This window comes from Lolium rigidum, chromosome 6 (genome assembly GCF_022539505.1).
Source record: "Lolium rigidum isolate FL_2022 chromosome 6, APGP_CSIRO_Lrig_0.1, whole genome shotgun sequence".
In the NCBI taxonomy this organism is placed as follows: Eukaryota; Viridiplantae; Streptophyta; class Magnoliopsida; order Poales; family Poaceae; genus Lolium; species Lolium rigidum.
In genome coordinates this window covers 319,537,099-319,559,458 of record NC_061513.1, presented here as the reverse complement: position 1 = coordinate 319,559,458, position 22,360 = coordinate 319,537,099, and the positions used below count along the sequence as shown (strand labels likewise).

At 46.1% G+C, this 22,360-nt stretch overlaps 1 protein-coding gene across 1 annotated transcript; it reads left to right on the top strand.

The window, feature by feature from the left end:
- Positions 1-18,276: 18,276 nt before the first annotated feature.
- LOC124664674 (protein IQ-DOMAIN 19-like) lies at positions 18,277-20,149 on the top strand. The gene is made up of 4 exons (XM_047202136.1): positions 18,277-18,702; positions 19,063-19,302; positions 19,403-20,011; positions 20,129-20,149. Exons 1-4 carry the CDS (start codon positions 18,277-18,279, stop codon positions 20,147-20,149), a joined length of 1,296 nt encoding a protein of 431 aa, XP_047058092.1.
- Positions 20,150-22,360: the final 2,211 nt, after the last annotated feature.

Below are 22,360 nucleotides of genomic sequence, written 5' to 3'. Positions count from 1 at the left end.
TGTGTTAACTATGCATTGATTCCTACATACTTGCATATTGCACTTATTATATTACTTTATGTTGACAATATCCATGAGATATACATGTTACAAGTTGAAAGCAACCGCTGAAACTTAATCTTCCTTTGTGTTGCTTCAATGTCTTTACTATGAAACTATTGCTTTATGAGTTAACTCTTATGCAAGACTTATTGATGCTTGTCTTGAAAGTACAATTCATGAAAAGTCTTTGCTATATGATTCAGTTGTTTACTCATTACATTAACCATTGCTTCGGATCGCTGCATTCATTACATGTGCTTACAATAGTATTGATCAAGATTATGATAGCATGTCACTTAAGAAATTATCTTTGTTATCGTTCACCTACTTGGGACGAGTAGGAACTAAGCTTGGGGATGCTTGATACGTCTCAAACGTATCTATAATTTCTTATGTTCCATGCTACTTTTATGATGATACTCACATGTTTTATACACATTATATGTCATTATTATGCATTTTCCGGCACTAACCTATTAACGAGATGCCGAAGAGCCGATTCTTGTTTTCTCGCTGTTTTTGGTTTCAGAAATCCTAGTAAGGAAATATTCTCGGAATTGGACGAAATCAACGCCCAGGGTCCTATTTTTCCACGAAGCTTCCAGAAGATCGAGGGAGAAACGAAGTGGGGCCACGAGGTGGCCAGACAACAGGGCGGCGCGGCCTGGACCCTGGCCGCGCGGCCCTGGCGTCTGGGCCCCTCGTGACGCCCCTTGACCTACCTCTTCGCCTACTTAAGCCTTCGTCGATAATATCCCCAGTACCGAGAGCCACGATACGGAAAACCTTCCAGAGACGCCGCCGCCGCCAATCCCATCTCGGGGGATTCAGGAGATCGCCTTCGGCACCCTGCCGGAGAGGGGAATCATCTCCCGGAGGACTCTACACCGCCATGGTCGCCTCCGGATTGATGTGTGAGTAGTTCACCCCTGGACTATGGGTCCATAGCAGTAGCTAGATGGTCGTCTTCTCCTCATTGTGCTATCATCGTTAGATCTTGTGAGCTGCCTATCATGATCAAGATCATCTATCTGTAAAGCTACATGTGCGTTTGTTGGGATCCGATGAATAATGAATACTATGCTATGTTGATTGTCAATCTATCTATGTGTTGTTTATGATCTTGCATGCTCTCCGTTGCTAGTAGAGGCTCTGGCCAAGTCATTGCTTGTAACTCCAAGAGGGAGTATTTATGCTCGATAGTGGGTTCATGCCTCCATTAAATGCTGGGAGTGACGAGCAACCTCTAAGGTTGTGGATGTCTTTGTTGCCACTAGGGATAAAACATCAATTCTATATCTAAGGATGTATGTGTTGATTACATTATGCACCATACTTAATGCAATTGTCTGTTGTTTGCAACTTAATACTGGAGGGGTTCGGATGATAACCTGAAGGTGGACTTTTTAGGCATAGATGCATGCTGGATAGCGGTCTATGTACTTTGTCGTAATGCCCAATTAAATCTCACACTACTCATCATATCATGTATGTGCATTGTTATGCTCTCTTTATTTGTCAATTGCCCAACTGTAATTTGTTTACCCAATATGCTATTTCTTATGGGAGAGACACCTCTAGTGAGCTGTGGACCCCGGTCCATTCTTTTACATCGAATACAATCTCTTGCAATACTCGTTTCTACTGTTTTCTGCAAACAATCATCTTCCACACTATACATCTAATCCTTTGTTACAGCAAGCCGGTGAGATTGACAACCTCACTGTCATGTTGGGGCAAAGTAATTTGGTTGTGTTGTGCAGGTTCCACATTAGCGCCGGAATCCCTGGTGTTGCGCCGCACTACACTCCGCCGCCATCAACCTTCAACGTGCTTCTTGGCTCCTACTGGTTCGATAACCTTGGTTTCTTACTGAGGGAAAACTTGCTTCTATACGCATCACACCTTCCTCTTGGGGTTCCCAACGGACGTGTGTATACACGCTATCATGTCTCCGTCTCCACCGCGGAAGCCGAGTATATTGCCGCGGCGAGTAGTTGTGCTCAAATCTTATGGATGAGGCAAACCTTGCGGGATTATGGACTTGAGTATAGCAAGGTGCCTCTTTTGTGTGACAATGAGAGCGCAATCAAGATCGCCTACAATCCAGTTCTTCATGGCAAGACGAAGCACATTGAGATACGGAACCACTTCATCCGGGACCACATTGCTCGCGGAGATATTGTACTATCCTATATTGGCACCAAGAAGCAATTGGCGGACATCTTCACGAAGCCCTTGGATGAGAAGCGCTTTATTGAGTTGAGGCATGAGCTAAATATCATTGATCCATCGAACTTTGCTTGACCGTCGTGCGCACATACCAATCTTACCGTCATATGTAGATGAAAGGCACGCATGGACATAGGGGGAGTGCGGTTTAAATCCATTGTGCTATCACTCCCCCCATAATGCATAAAGAAATCCAAAACATTTGCTATTTGTCAACTAAGTGACTTATGAGCTTCATGTTGAGTTGTAGTCCGTGAGTCCTAGATACATCTACGCGACCTCACAACTACTATACTCTTACACGGTGGCTTCGGCCACCAGCAACCCCTCTTTGAGGTTTTTCGGTTCTTCGTGACCTTGTTTTGGCTTTCTTCTTTGCTTTCTTCTTGTTGTTTTTGAGAACCTCCTTCAAGCTTGTTTTCTCGTGATTTTTGCAAGCTTGGTTGTATGTTCTTTTTCTCCATCTCTCTAGTTTCGTTACCCTCCTTTTTGGTGTTCCGATGCCAAAGGGGGAGAAGTTCCTAGGTGGATGGGGACCTTTGTTATTTGTAGCCATTTGGTTCTAGTTGCTTATCTTGTCTTATGGCTACATCAACAACCCTATGGAGGCATCTTATTGTGAGTTTGGGTATTCTCAAGGCTATGGTATGATAACTTCACCCAAATCTCCATGCATGATCTCATGTTGCCTCCATATTGTGCATGTGCTACTTGAACATGTCATCTATCTATGTTGCATATGTGCTTGGTTTGTAAAAACTAGGGGGAGTGATGCCTCTATAACATGTGTATTTGTATTCAATTACATATTCATGATATGCACATGTGTAGGGGGAGCTCCGTCGAGTTTTCGCAAATCTAATGATCTCATCATAATATCATATGTTATTGTCAACTCTTGTGTTGTCATCAAACACCAAAAAGGGGGAGATTGTAAGAGCAAAATTCATACCCCAAGTTTTGTGTGTTTGATGACAACACTTGAGTAATCTCACCGTGTGCCTTGAGTATCATTGTTAGATTTGCAAGTACACGGTGACCTCGCCGGACGCGTCAAGATCGGAAGACTGAAGCATAGTTGATAGGTTTTCTAGTTTTGTGTGTGTTTAGCGAGGTAACATGGTTGGAGAGAAAAAGGGAAGAAAACCAGATTTAGCCAGGCCGGTACTACCGGTACCTGTAGCGGTAGTACCGCTACCCCTATAGGTACCGCCCTCGGTACCGCTCTGAGTCTGCGCTATTTTCGTCCCCCAGAAACACGTTGCGGTACCCCTGCAGTACCTGGGACGGTAGTACCGCTCACGAGCGGTAGTACCGCTCACGGTACCGCTTAGGTACCATAACGAGTTACGGTCGTACCGCCCTGGTACCGCTCTGGTACCGCTTTGGATACTGTAAGGTCTGGACCCTATTGCGGTACCTCAAGCGGTACCTCGTGCGGTAGTACCGCTCTGCGTCCTTTGACCAGATCTGGGAGGATTTCGAACTCAGAGCGGTAGTACCGCTTCCCAGAAGCGGTAGTACCGCTTAGGCCAAATCTGGACATAACGGTTGGATTTGGAGGAGCCTATTTAAGGGCCCCTTCTTCCCCAACACGATTTCATCTCTTCCTCCTCTCTCTCCTCCATTGTTGCTGAGCTTAATCCTTGAGGTTCTCCTTCCCCATCCAACCAATCATGCCCAAACTTTGAGGATAGGTGGAGGAGACCCCGATCTATAGTTCTACCAAGAGAGATTTCACCAATACTAGCTATTCCGTAGTGGATCTTGGTGGTAGGGTTCCTTTGGTGGATCTTGGAGAAGAGTTCCTTTTGTGGAGCATTGGAGAGTTCCTTTGGTGGAGCATTGGAAGAGTTCCTTTGGTGGAGCATTGGTGATGGGTTTCTATGGTGGAGCATTGGAGATGTGCAGCTATGGAGTCTAGCTTGGTGATGTACTAGATCCATAGGGTGTTGGGAGCATCCTTGTGTGTGGAGCTCGCCCCAACCTTATGAAGGAATCACCGCCTCGACCGGTGCCTTAGTGGAAGAGGGAGAGCACCTCCGTGGAGCTCTCTCGAGGAAGAAGGTGAGGCCTTCCTTCGTGGTGTGGCCGCCTAGTCTCTTATGTGAGACTAGCACCTCCTCAACGCAGACGTACTTCCTTTAGTGGAAGGAACTGCGGGAAACAAACCTCGACTCGCCTCGCGCCCCCCGGTTGTCTCGCTCCTTACTCTCGTTATCTTGTTGATTCCTTTACTTGTTGCACTCGCCCAATATTCATTGTAGGACCACCCCTATTGCTAAAGTTCACACCTTTACCTTCCGTTGCATAAAAATTGGAAAAGACTAAAACTTGCCGTAGCGCCATTCACCCCCCCGCTTGTTCGCTACGATCCATTCACTATATAATGTTCATATTTGCACGCTTTTTTAAATGTTCATATATACTATATAATGTTCATATTTGCACGCTTTTTTTTATAATGGGTGATTTATTTCCTCGACAATCTTACCTCGGGCCAAATGACGGAGGAAACGGGCGGGAAGAAAAGGGTGGGAGGAAAAGGGCGGGAGGAAAAGGGTGGGAAGAAAAGGGCGGGGAAATGGGCGGGGGGAAAAGGGCGGGAGGAAAAGGGTGGGAAGAAAAGGACGGGAGGAAAATGGCGGTAAATAATGTGCGGGAATAAAATTTTATTACGATTGAACTGGAATTAAAGTATATAGCTCAACTGAAAATTAAAATACATGGCCAGCTGATTAAGTCACAATCGGTCGAACTTATTTTCGAATGTTGGAGTGATTCAGTCATAGTCGTGCCTTGCCCTATAAACGTCGCCACAGTAGTCATCGTAGTCGCCGACATCGTCGTCGCTGGCATCGGGGTCGCGGTAGTCGAACCTCGGCGGGTGAGCACGTGTAGGCTGAGACTGAGGGTAGCGCAGGCGGGGGCCACGGTAGGCCATGATGCTCTGGAGAGTTCGGCCGCGCCACCACAGTCGACGGCCGGCCTCATTGAAGTTCGAAGGAGGCGGGCCGTCCTCCTTGTGCCTGGCAAATGCACTCTCACGCCGATTGATGAAGAAGCCATTTAAAGTCGAGATGTAGTCGGGATGCCACTAGGGATTCCCCCGCTGCTCTGGCGTGAGCTCGAAGTAGTAGTGGTTCGTGATGGCCATCTGGCGCGCCACACCTAGAGGGACAGGAGGGACCGGTACGCCTTCGACGCTCAGCATCTAGCCGGTGGGGACACGGTAACCCGGTGGGCAGGGATAGTTCGAGGCGCAAGGCACCTCCGCCTCCCAGGGGGTTAGAGATACAATGGAAGCCATGGGAGAGAGTGATGAAGTTTGCAGATATGAGTCTAGATGTTATATGGAAATGGAGGCCAACCCTACATATATATAGTGAAAAATGGCAGGAAGACGGAGGCGGGAAGCGCTGGAAAGCGCAGGAAGAAAATAGGGGGGAACATAGTGGCGTGGGAAGAAAATAGGCGGGAACGCAGTGACGCCGATGATGATGAGGAGGAGGAAGAAGAGGAACCCAGAGCTGGTGGCTTCATCGTGCAACCGAGACTAAAGCTGTCTGACGAGGCGGTTCCTCGGCAATACCCACCATGAGGGGCTTGGGTTTTAGAGAAAAGTGACGATGGAAGTTCCGGGAGCGAGGCGGTACACGACGTACCCAGGTTCACGTCCCCGCGGTGGAGGATCGCTATGTCCTGCTAGCAATCCAGTATATGAAAATATGTGTACAGGGGGCCGCCATAGGCGGAGTTGTTGGATCTAGTCTAGTTCTAATCTGCGGGTTGCGATGTCTAGGCGTGTTGCCTATATGCTTTATGTTTCTCAATCTGTCTCTAAGGGGTGCCCCTGCCTGGCTTTATATATCAGCCAAGCTAGGGTTTACAAGAGTCCTAGTAGGATTCGTATTGGAGTCTTCTTTCTTGTAATCCAAGTTGATATTCTTTGTGGGTCTAGCTTGTCGAGTCCTTGTGTTGGTCCATCTTCATAATCTGTATCGGGTATGGCAATATCGGGTACCCGAAGGGTTATTCCCACATCACTGTCGGTGGGATAAGGACGTGTGGGTAACCTTTAGTCCCGACTGGTGGGTGCAACCGAGACTAAAGGTGGTTTTTGTGTCATCTAACAAAACTGTCGGTGGGATAATGACGTGTGGGTAACCTTTAGTCCCGGTTGGTGGGTGCAACCGAGACTAAAGTTGTCGGTGGGATAAGGACGTGTGGGTAACCTTTAGTCCTGGCTGGTGGGTGCAACCGAGACTAAAGGTGGTTTTTGTGTCATCTAACAAAACTGTCAGTGGGATAAGGACGTGTGGGTAACCTTTAGTCCCGGCTGGTGGGTGCAACCGAGACTAAAGCTGTCGGCAAGATAAGGATGTGTGGGTGGACGCATTGCTCGATGAGATAAAGCATGTAGCGCACGACGCCCTATCGGAGGAACAAGACAAAGTATAAGCGGCGCCGTGCCTATAAAAGGAGCATCGATACGCCATGGCAAGCAGCTCAACAAGGCAACCTAGAAGGTATGGAGAGTTTCATCCCCATGGATGGAGGAAAGGGTTGGGAAATCTCCCGTGGCGGAACTTCTCGAAGATGTCGTTGGTGCACACGCCCTACGACATCTTCGGAAGTTCCGCCTCGGAATTTTTTTCCTGCAAGCCCGTGAAAGACTCCATCTCCTCTAACAGTGTTGGGGAAAGGGTTTGGAAATCTCCCGTGGCGGAACTTCTTGAAGATGTCGTTGATGCACACGCCCTACGACATCTTCAGAAGTTCCGCCTCGGAATTTTTTCCTGCAAGCCCGTGAAAGACTCCATCTCCTCTAACAGTGTTGGGGAAAGGGTTGGGAAATCTCCCGTGGCGGAGCTTCTCGAAGATGTCGTTGGTGCTCACGCCCTAGGACATCTTCGGAAGCTCCGCCTCGAAATTTTTCCCTGCAAGCCCGTGAAAGCTACTTAACTAGTAAAACAAGCCAACCATCTCCATTGTTAATATCTTACATACAGTAACATCATTACACAAAAAAATATGGGAAAGTGATTTCCATATTGAGATGCACAAGTTATGATCCCTATCTAATCTTGTGAGTTTTCTTCGTGTGTTTCCCTTTCTTCTGATTGCGACGCAACCATGGACAATCTTCATTATTTAACATGATGCTTGGGTCAGTTTTCACCTTGAAGGGTGGAATATCATAAAACTTATTATAATATTTTGACATGTCTGTCTTGTCCTCTACTCCCACGATGTTTCTTTTTCCTGAAAGAACTATGTGGCACTTTGGCTCATCGTATGATGTGTCCTCTTGCCTTTCTTTTCTTTTTTAAGGTTTGGTAGACATGTCCTTCACATAAAAAACCTGAGCCACTTCACTGGCTAGGACGAATGGTTCGGTGTCGTACCCTAGATTCTTGAGATCCAATGTAGTCATTTCATACTACGGGTCTACCTGTACCCCGTCTTTCAGGTTGAACCATTTGCACCGGAACAAAGGGACCTTGAAATTAGGTCCATAGTCAAGTTCTCATATCTCCTCTATGTACCCATAATATGTGACCTTCTTCCCATTGTCCTCTGCTGCATCAAAGCGGACACCACTGTTTTGGTTGGTGCTCTTTTTATCTTGGGAGATCGTGTAAAATGTATTCCCATTTATCTCGTACCCTTGAAAAGACGATATAGTCGAAGATGGTTGCTTGGCCAACAAGTATAGATGTTCTTCATCAGTGACATTAATGAGACGTGTTTGCAACCATCCGCCGAAAGTCTTCATGTGTTCTCCATCAATCCAATCTTCATGTTGCTCCGAGTATTCAGAGATTAAAATATTATTGTGTTCCACTATGTACGGAGCCACCAAGCTGGAATTATGTAGAACTGTGTAGTGTGCTTGAGTGAAAGAATGTCCGTCCATACACATTGTTTCGTTCTTTCCTAGCGTGCCTTTTCCACGCAGTCTCCCCTCATAGCATGATTCAGGAACACCGATCGGCTTAAGGTCAGGAATAAAGTCAACACAAAACTCAATGACCTCCTATGTTCCATAGCCCTTGGAGATGCTTCCTTCTGGGCTAGCACGGTTATGAACATATTTCTTTAAGACTCCCATGAATCTCTCAAAGGGGAACATGTTGTGTAGAAATACAGGACCGAGAACACCAATCTCTTCGACCAGGTGAACGAGGAGATGCGTTATAATATTGAAGATGGATGGTGGGAACTCCAACTCGAAGCTGACTAGACATTGCACCACATCCTTCTATAAACTTTTGTAGAGTTAGTAGATTGATCACCTTCTGAGAAATTGCATTGAGGAACGCACATAGCTTCACAATGGGTACTCAAACATTTTCCGGTAGAAGCCCCCTCAATGCAACCGGAAGTAATTGTGTCATAATCACGTGGCAGTCGTCAGACTTTAGGTTTTGAAACTTTTTTCTAACATGTTTATTATTCCCTTTATATTCGACGAGAAGCCAGACGGGACCTTGATGCTACTCAGGACTTCAAAAAAGATATCCTTCTCTTCTTTGGTAAGAGCGTAGCTGGCATTCGTAGATACATTGCTGGTCGTGCGTGCATCCGGTGTATCTTTTGTCTTCCCATACACGCCCAAGAAGTTTAGCTGGTTCACGCAAAGATTTTTCGTCACGTGCATCACGTCGATTGCAGAGTGAACCTCTAGGATTTTCCAATAGGGTAGCTCCCAAAATATAGACATGTTCTTCCACATTGGTACGTGTCCATCAACATCATGCGGAACAGATTGTCCGCCGGGACCCTTTCCAAAGATCACTTTTAAATCCTTGACCATATCATATATAACATCCCCAGTAGGGCGGGTAGGCTTCGTTCGGTTATCTGCCTCACCTCTGAAATACTTTTCTCTCTTTCTTACCTGATGTTGTTTTGGAAGAAATCGACGATGCCCCAGGTACACATTCTTGTTTTCCAAATATATACTGTCAGTCTCACCTAAACAGTGTGTGCATGCATTGTATCCATTGTTTGACTGTCGTGAAATGTTACTAAGAGCAAGCCAATCATTGATGGTTACAAACAACAACACTCGTAGATTAAATTCCTTTTGTTCGTGCTCATCCCACACAGGTACACCTTCTTCACGCCACAACTGTAAAAGTTCTTCAACCAATGGCCTCAAGTACACATCAATATCGTTGCCGGGTTGCCTCGAGCCTTGGATGAGCACTGGCATCATAATGAACTTCCACTTCATGCACAACCAAGGAGGAAGGTCATAGATACGTAGAGTCACTGGCCAGGTGCTATGACTGGAGCTCTGCTCCCCGAAAGGATTAAAGCCATCTGTACTTAAACAAAATCTTAAGTTCTTTGCGTCATCTGAAAATGACTTGAACTCTCTGTCAATTTTTCTCCACTGCGACCCATCAGCGGAGTGTCTTAGCATCACATATTTCTTACGGTCCCTTGGCATGCTCTTTGTTTTGGAACAAACATTTCAACCGTGGTATTATAGGAGCATACCACATCACCTTCGCAGGAACCCTCTTCCTGGGGTGGACTCACCCTCAACATCGCAGGGTCATCTCGCCTGATCTTATACCGCAATGCACCACATACCGGGCAAGCATCAAATTCTCGTACTCCTCGCTGTAGAGGATGCAGTCATTGATGCATGCATGTATCTTCTGCATCTCTAATCCTTTAGGGCAGACAACCTTCTTTGCTTCGTACGTACTAGAGGGAAATACGTTCTCCCCTGGAAGCATCTTCTTTATTATTTTCAACAACTTTTCAAATCCCTTGTCAGAAGTACCATTCTCTGCCTTCCATTGCAGCAATTCCAGTGTGGTACCCAACTTTTTATGGCCATCTTCGCAATTTGGGTACAATAGGTTGTTGTGATCCTCTAACATTTTCTCCAACTTCAACCTCTCCTTTTCACTTTCGCAGTTTATCTTCGCATCAAGAATGGTCCGACCCAAATCGTCATCGGGCTCATAAAAAATGGGCTCATAAAAAATGGGCTCTTCTTCAGCTTCGTCTCTCCCCATTATACTATCACCGTCTTCAGTGAACATAGGATAGTTGTCACTATCCTCTTCTTCTTTGTTGTCTTCCATTATAACCCCTCTTTCTCCGTGCTTGGTCCAACAATTATAGTCGGGCATGAAACCATTCTCAAGCAGGTGGACGTGAAGGGTCTTTGAGGTAGAGTAATCCTTCGTATTCTTACAGGAACTACATGGACAACAAATGAAACCATTCGACCGCCTGTTTGCCTCAGCCACATTGAGAAAATAATGCATGCCAGTAATAAACTCGGGATGGCATCGGTCACCGTACATCCATTGTCGATTCATCTGCATTATGTAAGTATATAAAAAAACATTAATTACACAACATCATGGATATATGAGTGACCAAATTAATTAATATTCAAGTTCATCACATAAAAGTAAGTTTTTTTAATAAAAAAGAAGAGGCTCACCGAGGTGGTGCCGGCTAGGGGATGATGCTGGCGATCGACGGCGGTGAGGACGGGGACGATACTAAAACCAACAAATCATAATTTAATTTGAGATCAAATTGCATATAAAAAGAATGAAATCCCTAACTTAGGCATTTCATCGAACACCTTGCTAGCAATAGAAAAATAATACGAGTTAAACTAGCAAAGAAATGAGCTAGATTAGGAATGCCAGAAGAAATGATGATATTGCTAACCCTTGGATAGATGTGTGCCGTCAATCTTGACAAAATGGTGGAGAAAAATGGATATTTGTTGGAGTGTGAGAGGTGGAAAATATTTGGAAATGTGAGAGGAGAAGGAGAAATGGAGCTGCAGGGGTAGCTCGGGTGAAGAAATAGGCCAGGACCCTTTAGTACCGATTCTTCATATGAACCGGTACTAAAGGTGCAGCGCTGGCCCCACCTCTGCCTTAAAATTGGATGGAAACCCTTTTGTACATGTTCATAACACGAACCGGTATGATATATGCTCAACAAACCGGTATTAATGTTTCTCGGCGGCCTGAACAGTGCAACCGGTACTAATGCACCCTTTAGTACCGGTTCGTAAGGAAACTGGTACTAAAGACCTGGACGGAAGCCCATTTTTCTACTAGTGTAGTATTTCTTTTATTATTTCCATAAGTCGCATGGACAAGTCATCCATGTATTGTACATGCCCTAAATCTAGCATCAGTGCATCGATTTGATGCAGATGCCGGGATCTTATCCCCTATTTCAAAAAAAACATACCTTAAATCTTAAAATTATTTTCTACATCCTAAACTGGCTCATATGGTTCCCATACAATCTGGTATGCGGGAACGTTCAAGTCGTATTGGAATTTCTGATCGCATATTTTGTGACAAATGGTTTGTGTGATAAATACTTATCTAGTTGGCAGATTCATAATTTTAGATCAGCATTTAGAAGTTTCAACAAAAAATGAAAAGGATAAAAATAATGAATTAGGTGCGTTAATTAAGTCATAGAATATTGCGTGGCCAAGTGTTAATTGTAACAGTTCTTCCTCCCTGCCTTGGGGAACTGACCAATCATGAAGTAATCAAACTCCCTTGTCATGATCTAATAGTAGCCCAAATTTTTGAAAATAAACATTCATCAACGGTTGAGACACTCCTAATTATGGCATAAGTCAAAGAATTTAATTTTTTCGGTGCGATCAGCCTATTACTCAGAGTGGGAACACCAATTCGGCCTGAAAACGAGGAGATCTGATGGACAAGGTCCAGAACGGGTTAACCTAGTGTGGAGTATTCTTTGGAGTTTAAATGTTCCTACAAAAGTAATTTTTTTTGGATGGAAAGCTCTTCACGGTCTTGTTCCAGGTATGGGGGTACTAGCAAACACGCATATTAAGGTTTCAGCCCAGTGTCCTATATGTAAAAGAGGGTGTGAAGATATAAAACATCTCTTGTTTACTTGCAAGCGAGCTAAGGAGGTGTGGAAGGCTCTAGGGTTAGAGGAATATATCAAAAACGCATGTGATATTGATCACTCTAGATCGGTAGTGCTGCAGGAAATTTTGAGAGGCCCATCGAAGAACTATCCAGTTGTTGGTCTGCTGGGTCTTAAGGAAACCATCATAGTAGCGGGCTGGTATATTTGGTGGTAATGTCGGGAAGCAGTAAAGGGGGAAAGTGTGGCACCTGTTAAAAACTCGGTTTTTTCAATCTAGGCAATCACAACAAACTATGGGGCGTCATCACATGTAGTGGCTCCAAAGGAAAACGGATGGACAAAACCCCCACCTAAGACTTATACAATGAATGTTGATGCATGTTTTTCCCCTCGGGATTCGGTGCGGTAGCGGCAGTGATCCGAAATTCAAAAGGTGCAGTGATGGCTGGAGGAGCGTGACCGTCATCTAATATGTTGGATACCTCCACAGCAGAAGCTTTGGCTTTGAAGAGGGGGTTGAATTACTTGAGAATATTAAGTGCTCACCAACAATAGTTGAATCAGATAACCTGGAATTGGTGAATGCTTGCAATGGAGAGGGAGACATTTGGATACCGAGCACAACAATCTTAATGCACAGCTTCGAGATTTCTCAAAGAATAGGATATGTTTCTTTTAAGCATTATCCTAGAGATTCAAATAGGGTAGCTCACAATTTAGCTAGAATTAGAGCATCTCCAGCCGCGTCCCCCAAAGGGATTTGGGGGACGCCGGCCAAAAAAACGTTCCAGTCGCGTGCTCCAAAGGCCGCTTCGGTCCGGACGTGCCCCAAATATTGTCCGGCGTCCCTAGTCCATCCCCTGTATATAAAGGCTCTATCAAGGACACCAGACACGACTTTTACACTTGCTTTTTGTTTGGAGGTCGCGTTTGAGGGACGTGGCTAGGAAAGAGACCTCCAAACGCAAATTTGGTCCGGACGTCCCCCAAACGACCAATCCGGCGCTTTTGCCGGACGTCGTTTGGGGGATGCGACTGGAGATACTCTTAGTTTTGATTCAAATCGAGTTATAGTTTGGGAAGATGATCCTCCGGATCATGTGCTTCGTGATGTAATCTCTGATGTAACTCTGTTTTGAACCCGGACAACAAATTTCAGACGCACTCTTTTTTCTACCAGGGTATCGAAGGGAACTGGAAGGTTTTTAATGAGGCAACTTGCTAGCTTAATATATTGTGTTTTACTCTAAAAAAATACAATGCAGTTCGGTATTTTTGGTTTTTTAGCAATTAAGATAATAAGAAACCAAAATTATATCAATTTTCTAATTAACCGGTTATTTGGTTAACTGATAATTTGGTTTGGTGTTTGACCGTACATGGCATGCCGACGGGAAACAATAGCAGTGAAAACAATCTAAGTACCGTGACATGTAGCTACCTAGCCACTCGCCGCGGCCTAAAGCTCGCTGCACAACAGCAGCTATTGATTCGAGAAGGTTGTGAATACTATATCCAAGCTGTTTTAACCTACTTTCCAGATAATTTTTTGATTTCATATTAATCTACACTCTAACTTTCAATCAATAAAAATATAGAAAATAAAGTGGTATTGCTTTGTTTACTTGATGTCACCATTTTGAATGTACCTTGGATTGGTTCAAATAGTACTAATAAATAAAATACTAACCTATCTACTACTATTTTTTTTCTAAGATGTAGACTAAATTGAAATAAAGGAGGTATGCATCACAATACATGCACTATGAAAATGCGAAGCTAGCTGATATCAGAACTAGGGAGACAAGATTCGCGAAGGCTCATGCACCCTTCCCACACGCGACATGTGGCATGTTCTATTGTCAGAAAATTACTGGTAAGTAGTCTCCATGCTCACCACTTGTTGCAATGGAAAACAAGCTGGAGTGAGGGATGAGAGAAGGACATAGGAGAGTGGATTGTCTCAGTTTTTTCTTTATTTCTAGATTTTTTTAAATTAAGTATCTTGAGAATGGGTCATCCATATTTTGAACCATTTTCATTTTTGAGATCCTCACGTCGAGATATTTAAAACTAAATTATGTGTTGATAGGTTTTAAGATTTTTTTGTACTTCTAAAACACGTATGGTTCTACTTGGGGTTTGTACGTAATTCTACTCGAGTTTTCACTGACTTGTAACCGTACTTAGGTGTACTTGGGGGTTTCACTACGAGTTTACTTATACTCGGTGTTCTTGTTTTTTCGCTGAGTTGTACTCGTACTTCGGTGTACTCAGGTTTGTATTTAATTGTATTCGTGTTTTGTACGTAACTGTACTCGGGGTTTTCACTGATTTGTACTCGTACTTTGGTATACTTAGATTTGTTTGTAAGTGTACTTATGTTTCGTACGTAATTGTATTTGAGTTTTCACTGAGTTGTACTCATACTTTGTTGTACTCTGATTTGTATGAACTGTACTAGTATTTTGTATGTAACTATACTCGGGTTTTTCACTGAGTTGTATTCGTGCTTCGAGATACTTTTGATTTGTTTGTAAGTTTACTCGAATTTGTATGTAGGATTGTTACTGAGTTGTACTCTTACTTTGGAGTATACCGCGGAAAGTACGACCACGTGGAAGTATGACCCCAAGGTACGATCCACGTGCGACACATGTCAGCTCAGGAGCACAAACATGCCTTCCTGAAGGTTGGCTTTTGCTAGTGGTACGCCGTGCATGAGGCGAACAAAAGTAAGGAGACACGCCGAACATATGTGTGCAAGGGGCTTGCCTTGTGGGCATATTTGCAGTACAAAGATAAAAGGGACTCCTCGATGAAGGATTTTGATCCGTCTTTATGTATCTCAGGGTTTTCGATCAATTGTGGGTCAAAAAAAAATTATATATTTAAATTTGTTTTATCATATTTATCTATTGAAATTAGACTAGGTTAATCTGATTTCGGTGAATAAACCACCTGACATACTAAAGGTGAATCCATTTATATAGCCAATCCTAGTCTCAAAAACTATCTAAATATATTAGGTATACCATACTCTTTAGAGATAGCCACTAAGATATTAACTGATCTTGAAATATACAAAAACAAGTACCCGCACGCATGTACATGCACACACCATAATTTAAGCAAAAATCATAAATTACTTTTTTGAGGTGTGCAATTTTGTAATTTTATTTTTCTCACTAAGAGAATTCAATTCACTTTTTAAAAGGGTATATTGTCCTAGACAGGGGATAACTTTTGCTACTATATATATTTTAAGCCTACCATGTTGAAAGTGTATCTCACTAAAAAAAGTGTCGACAGTGTATTCTTAAATTTTAGATGTTAGGATTGTGTAAGAAAGAACACTATAACTAACATTGATCAATATAGTTAGATGTGGGTAAATAGTCTAACTAAATAATTAAAGTAATGAATAAGTTGTATAGAAGTATAAAAGTTCAATACAAATAGTCATATTGATTAGAAGGCGTGAAACAAACAATGCGGGTCCCATTCCTACGGACCACAGACAAGTGTGTGCCCGTGGCCTCGAGGGGGATCGCCACCCTGGGATCTAGACAAAGCACATGCGTGGATTCATGATAGCGTGAGCGTCGGGTGGTGGCGATAGTTCCGCGCTCGTCGCACTCATGCCCGTAGCTCGGCACGAGGAAAATAAGCATTGTTGTGGCGGTCAACGACGGTCCCATCACGAGGGCCTCAGGGCAGCGTTGTGGGCAAGAGAGCAAACCTCCAACGTGAGGAGCATTAGGGTGACGATGCAGCGGGAGGGACAGAATGATGACATGGAGAGGCATGTGGGTGTTGGATGGGAGGAATTCTGAAGTGGTGCTCCGCGGTAGACTGAGTTGGTTGTTGACCGGTATGCCTGTATTGTGTCCTGTCGTGCCGTGAAGAACACAGTTGAAGCATGGAACCATCCACATATATTATGATTTTGAGCGGTTGGTTATGTTTCTTTGTTCTGTCTGGGGATGTAATTGGAGGATAGTTACGGTAGAAAAATATGCGACTTAAAATCTGTTTGGGGCAAGGAAAAAATAGGAGAAATGGAATCAATAAATTATTTTAATCCCGCCCCATGTGTTCATTTATGGTATTGTTACATCCACATTCTCCCGTCATGCCGGACGCCATGATCCCTCATATTAGTTGAAGCCTCCCATCTGGTGGTGGATCTTTTCCTCCAATAATCCTGCTTACAAAGCAAGAGATGTTGTAACTGATTCTTCACAATGTTGCGAAAATTCCACTCAATTCTGTGCTCCTCATATGTGTCCAATATTAATAGACTATTGCCCGTGCGTAATTTTCAGAGGAATCTACCCCAACATGAATATGCTCGATGAGTTTTCAGATGCAGTGTGGAGATTCAAATACTATGTTAGGAGTGTTGGTTAAGGGTGACAGAAAGGAAGAAGCCATGCAATAATTTAGTGCTATATTCAGAAATGGTTTAGCACATGGTGTGTGCACAAGGTTGCTAGAGGGTCTTGATGATCCCTTTGGATCCATGAAGCAGAGTATCTCCTAACTTCAGGGACTGCCTAATTCCCATATGCTTGAGTTCAAAAAATGACTCCGGTACACTTCGTTATGCACCTAGGAGGCTATTTTAGGGAGGCAACATTTAGCAGGGTTGATGCTTCCCCTTCCCGGCTGACATCTCTTTCTCTAGATGTGACTATGTGAGTATAAACAGCACCAGAGATATCAGTCCTTTAGAGTTTAGAGATGATTGGATTGTGATTTCTGGTATGCGCAATGATTGCGTTAATGATATGTGCACGAACTACCTTCTTGGCTCGTGATTCGTGAATCGTTCAAGAAAAATTTACGGACCCTGCAGCTCCATGCAGGCTGCCCGCTGCCCTGCAACTGCAGTATTAACATATCACATGCGAGTATCAGCTAAGCATCGTCACGATGATGCATGATACCACCATGATCCATGATTGACATGGACCCGGTCACCCAGCTCAGCTCTAGCTCAGGTATGATGAGATGAGCTCTCTCACATTACTCCTAGTAGGAGTAACTAAGATGGTAACATGTATTTACATGTAGAGTTGGACATGACATATTTTTAATTTAAAAAAGGTGATTATCGTACCTAGCTATTTTACCAGTACATCACCCTTTTCAGGCAAAACTAACTCTTTTTTTGTGTGAAACACATCACAAATGTAGAAGCTCACATATACGCACATACACGCATTCCTACGAACGCACACACTCACATCCTACCCCTACGAGCACCCCCGAGAGACTGCGTCCAAGAAATTTTATCCGACGGGTCTTGAGATTGACGAAGTCACCACATGCGCCTCGCTGTCGACGGAAATGTCGCCTCCCACTGAAGAATATTCCACCTTTAATGAGACACCAAAGTATCAAATCTGGGGTTTAAACTCTGGTGGGCTAGGGCTGCCATTGCTCTCCTAACCACCCAACCACAGGTTTGTTCTCAGCAAGTAATAAATGTGACCTTCTATGTTAGCATGATAATGATAATAACATAGATTAGTAACATGTCAATATACTACGATTACTTTTCACTATAACTAGCCTTAGTATAGTACACTTTCACCCTGGACGAAGCTTGTCTGAGATTTATCAGTATTTAGATATTTCTGGATACTAAATAACATCTAGATACATATAAAATTTTATAAATCTCAGATAACTTTCTAGATACATCCACATTTTCACAACTCTAAGACAATTTTATGGGGGCGGAGGAAGTACACACAATTGATGTGTTAGTTTAAAGGCGAAAGATTCTGACAGCCAGCCTTGTAGGGATGCACTCCACGTTCGTGTCGTCCCGCCCGCACATGCGCCGATCGGACCGGCCGCCAAGCGCCATTGCTCGGCAGCTGCCTCGGTTGACTGCTGACACATTGTACTGTTTCGAGCTGCAATTGCGCGCGCGGCAAGGGTGGTTGGCTGGCTGGCTGGCTGATTGGTGACCCTGATTGCTTGCATTGCATAGGCTTCTTCTTGGCGGCAGGGTCTACATACACTTATCAGTTGTGTTGTCATGTGCATCGATCGAAGGCGCTAGCAATGGGGAAGGCCGGGAGATGGCTGAGGAGCATCTTGGCGGGGAAGAAGGACGGCGGCAGGAGGAGGGGGAACAAGCAGGGGCAGTGTGACGCCACGCCTCTGGCCGAGCTGCCGGCAGCGTCGAGCCCGAGGGAGAAGAAGCGGTGGAGCTTCCGGAAGCCGGGGAAGGCCGCCACGCCGTCACCGTCGACCCCGGAGCCAAGCGCTGCCGGCGGTGTGTCCGTATCGGTGTCGGAGCGCGAGCTTGAGCAGAGCAAGCACGCCGTGGCGGTGGCCGTAGCGACCGCGGTGGCTACCGATGCCGCAGTGGCTGCGGCTGCCGCGGTGATACGGCTGACGGCCGCCGAGGCGGAGGACGAGCTGTATGCATGCCCCATCGAGGAGACCGCAGCCTCAAAAATCCAGGCCACCTTCAGAGGCTACTTGGTAAGCTTGATAACGCCAGCAAGTTTGCTAATTTTGTAGTCTATATCCAGCTTAATTAACAGTGATTAGCTCAGTTAAGTTGCCGCAACATGAGAATGACCAAAATTTTCGATTTTTTTTCATTCATCCACATCTTTAGAAGTGCTAGTCTCCAATTAATTCTTCATAGCAACATGTACCTTGTCATGCGGCCCCTGGTAATGCCAGTGGATCGATTTACTCTGTAATCTTGTGCCAATTGGCATTGGCTATCAATCTTTCTGAAGTAAAACTCAATGTGCTCCTGCCGGGCCAATCTGATCAGATGCCATACGGTCGAACAGAAACATGTGATTTGAACATGGGTGTGACATGCTGCAGGCCAGGAAGGCTCTATGCGCGCTGAGGGGGTTGGTGAAGCTGCAGGCGCTGATCAGGGGCCAGCTTGTAAGGAAGCAAGCACACGCCACGCTCCGCCGCATGCAGGCCCTCCTCATGGCGCAGACCCGCCTGCGCGCGCAGCGCATGCGCATGATCGAGGACGATGATGGCTATACAGCAAACGTCGCTACTACGGTCGAACGCCGGTCGCCGCAGCACCCAAGGCGCCGCCGCTCCTACGTAAGCCTGTCCACGCACCGCACGCTAGTTCTTCCATGAGATCGATCGTGCAGCCCAACACGGTATGAATCAGTGAATTGTGTGATTTTTGAGCATGCAGGAGATGGACAGGTCCGGCGAGGAGCACGCCAAGATCGTGGAGATGGACACTTGGGGCCCGCCTAGGCCGGGGCGGAGCAGCTGCTCGGTCGAGTCGAGGGAACGGCGGCGAGCAGAGTACTACGGCGCCGGCCAGTGCTCGCCCGCGCCGTCGGCGGCATTCACCGAGCACTTCGAGTACTTGGAGCCGGCGACAGCGCGTGTGGGCCCGTACGTGCCGGCCTCCGTCGACGACGACGGCGAGTCCGTATCGGAGTTCTTCCCCAACTACATGGCCAACACCCAGTCGTCGCGCGCCAAGGCCCGGTCCCAGAGCGCGCCGAGGCAGAGGCCCTACTCGCCGTCGCCGCTCGACCGGCAGCCGAGCCGTCGCCGCGGCGGCGCTGCGCCCGTGCCGAGGAGCGTCAAGATGCAGCGTTCGTCGTCACACGTCGGGGTGCCGTCCTCGGCAGCCGGCGACTACGCGCAGTACCAGCACCAGCACTACCCATGGTCAGTGAAGCTGGACCGGTCCAGCGTGTCGCTCAAGGGCAGCGAGTGCGGGTCGACGAGCTCCGTCCTCACTGCGGCCACCACCGTCGGTTACTGCCGTTCCCTCGTCGGATTCGAGGTGCCCGACAAAGAACTGAACCACAGGATTTACACACCCGCAAAGATGTTCCTCGTTTTCTTCTCCTTTCTGCATTTGATCTCTGACCGACAAGAATTCGTTTTCGTGTTGTTTCAGGTGCAAAGAAGCCAGTACTGAGTAACTGGCAGCTGAAACAAAAAAAAGTCACAAGTGGATGCTCAACTTCAGGACATCTCAAAGATAGTGTTCTTGAGTGGACGTCAAATGTGGGCGCTCGTTGCCTGGTGACTCAATTCAATCCGTGCCGCGTTTCAGTAGGCGATCTGTGCATAAACCTGGACTATCTGTCTCAGTTAAATGACCAATAATTCGTACGACATCAGAGGTCTACAATTGTGGTCAATACTACTACTGTACCTCTATTCATAAATAAACGTCTCAGACTTCTCTAAATCAAAATATATCTAGACGCTATTTAGTGTCTACATACATCTAAATTTAAACAAACCTTAGATGATGGGCGGCAGTGCTTGGGGGTGAGGTGGGTGAGGTGGCCATGGGTGGCAGGGGCGCCGCGTGTGGGCTCCCTGGCCAGATCTAGCCCCCTCAAGGCCCGATCTGGGCCATGCCGGCCTGGCAGTGATGTTAATTCTCGCGACATCGCGTGGAGCTTCTTCCTGATCCATGCTCGAGTGGGATGCCGAACTTGGGCCGGTCGGGGATGGCGCAAGTAGGGGGTGACGGGTTTCTGCATGTGGGCGGTGACAACCATGACGCTGCAGCGCAAAGGTGGGGCTATTAGGGTCTAGTTGGCCTAACAGGCCTTGCTCCTGCGTCCGGTCTACGGTCGCTCTAGCGATGGAGGATGGATCTCCTCCTAGTGGTTGTGGCGCGCCTAGAGGCCGGCTCCAGTTGTCGAGGGTACTCCTCGGCAATGCCTTTCGTATGGGGCTTAGGGTAGATGGAATCCTGTAGGATGACACGAGACATCGGTTATCAAACAAGCGGGGAGAGCGATTTACCCAGGTTTGGGGCCCTCGATGAGGTAAAACCCTTACGTCCTGCCTGTCTGATATTGATTATGAAAATATCGGGTTACAATGGGGTGCCGAAGGTTTCGGCTGTGATCTCGTTGAGAGACTAAGTTTTGCAGGGATCTAGCTCTAGACATGCGGTGGCTATGATTGCTAAGATTGCGTGTGTGCTCGGCAGCCTCTCTCCTGGCCCTTATATTGGGAGCCAAGTCTCAACAGATCTGTCCGGGTACTGCTAGGTTACAGGGGGTCCTAGTTCTAAGCTTTCCTTCTTCGTCTCATTGTCTTGTTCTTCAAGGATTCTTCTTTGGAACCGACGTAGTGGCCCACCTGGCCATCGACTGCCTTCATGGCCCCTGGTTCGGCCGTAAGAGGTAGTGCAACATTAGTTACCCGAAGGGTAATGCCCACATCACCAGTCTTGGTGCCTAGAGTTGGTTGTTGATGACTGCAGAGTGCAATCGACGGGTGCCACAACTTCGCCTGCCTACTGTGCTTCTGCCGTTCACAAGTGGTTATATGTTGCCACCCTACCCTAACCCGCCGGTCTCGGTGTGAGCTGCCCTCTGCTCAAGTGTGTGGAAGCCAGGGCAACGACGTCTCTACGGGCATCTCTACTTGTGAAGGTGGGCTGCACGGGCGTCTCTACGACGAGTGATGTGGCGGTGGTGATGTCCGTGCTCTTTTGTCATTTGTATGGCAAGGAGCAGGTGGCGGGAGGCCTTGGAGTTGACGATGTGGCATGCTGGCCTCTCCCAGATCAGATTATGGAGTTCAGGCTTGGATTCATACGTCGGTTTAAGATATCGAGTGTGTGCGAAGATTTTTTAAGGCGAAATCTCACGTTTTTACGCCAATGGTGGCGATGCCGTTGGGTGTCGTAACCCTCTTTGGAGCGTCGTTGTGGCTATCTCTACCATACTACAGTTCCGGGTGAAAAACCTTAACCTTGTAGTCTCGATGACGGAGGCGGTTGTTACTCTCTTTGGGGCATTGTTGTGGAGGTCAGATTCCCCTTCCGATGGCTTCGGTGGCAAGTAATGCTCTTGTTGCACTTTTTTGTTCATCTTGATATGCTTTGTAAAAGGGAAAGCAGTCAGGTGATGATTTGTCTCGAAAGAGCGCTGTTTGGGCCACTGGTTAATGGACTAGTATACCCAAAGCTATGTTTGGAACTCTAGTTGTGCCTCGGCTCGACTCGCTAAAGGCCGATCAACAAGCGAGTTACCTCAACTCGACTCATTTAACAATAAAGTTTAGATTTGAAACTCAGGTTGATTCGCAAAGCTCGCGAATGCCTCACGAGTAACTCGTTTGAAACAATCAAAAGGAACATGGATAATATATGATGCAT

Excerpts from the sequence above, each read along its gene's own strand:
- LOC124664674 (XM_047202136.1), top strand. The coding sequence starts at position 18,277 with ATGGGGAAGGCCGGGAGATGGCTGAGGAGCATCTTGGCGGGGAAGAAG. Across the intron at positions 18,703-19,062 it reads CCACCTTCAGAGGCTACTTG|GCCAGGAAGGCTCTATGCGC; the intron begins GTAAGCTTGATA and ends GACATGCTGCAG. Across the intron at positions 20,012-20,128 it reads GTTCCCTCGTCGGATTCGAG|GTGCAAAGAAGCCAGTACTG; the intron begins GTGCCCGACAAA and ends GTGTTGTTTCAG.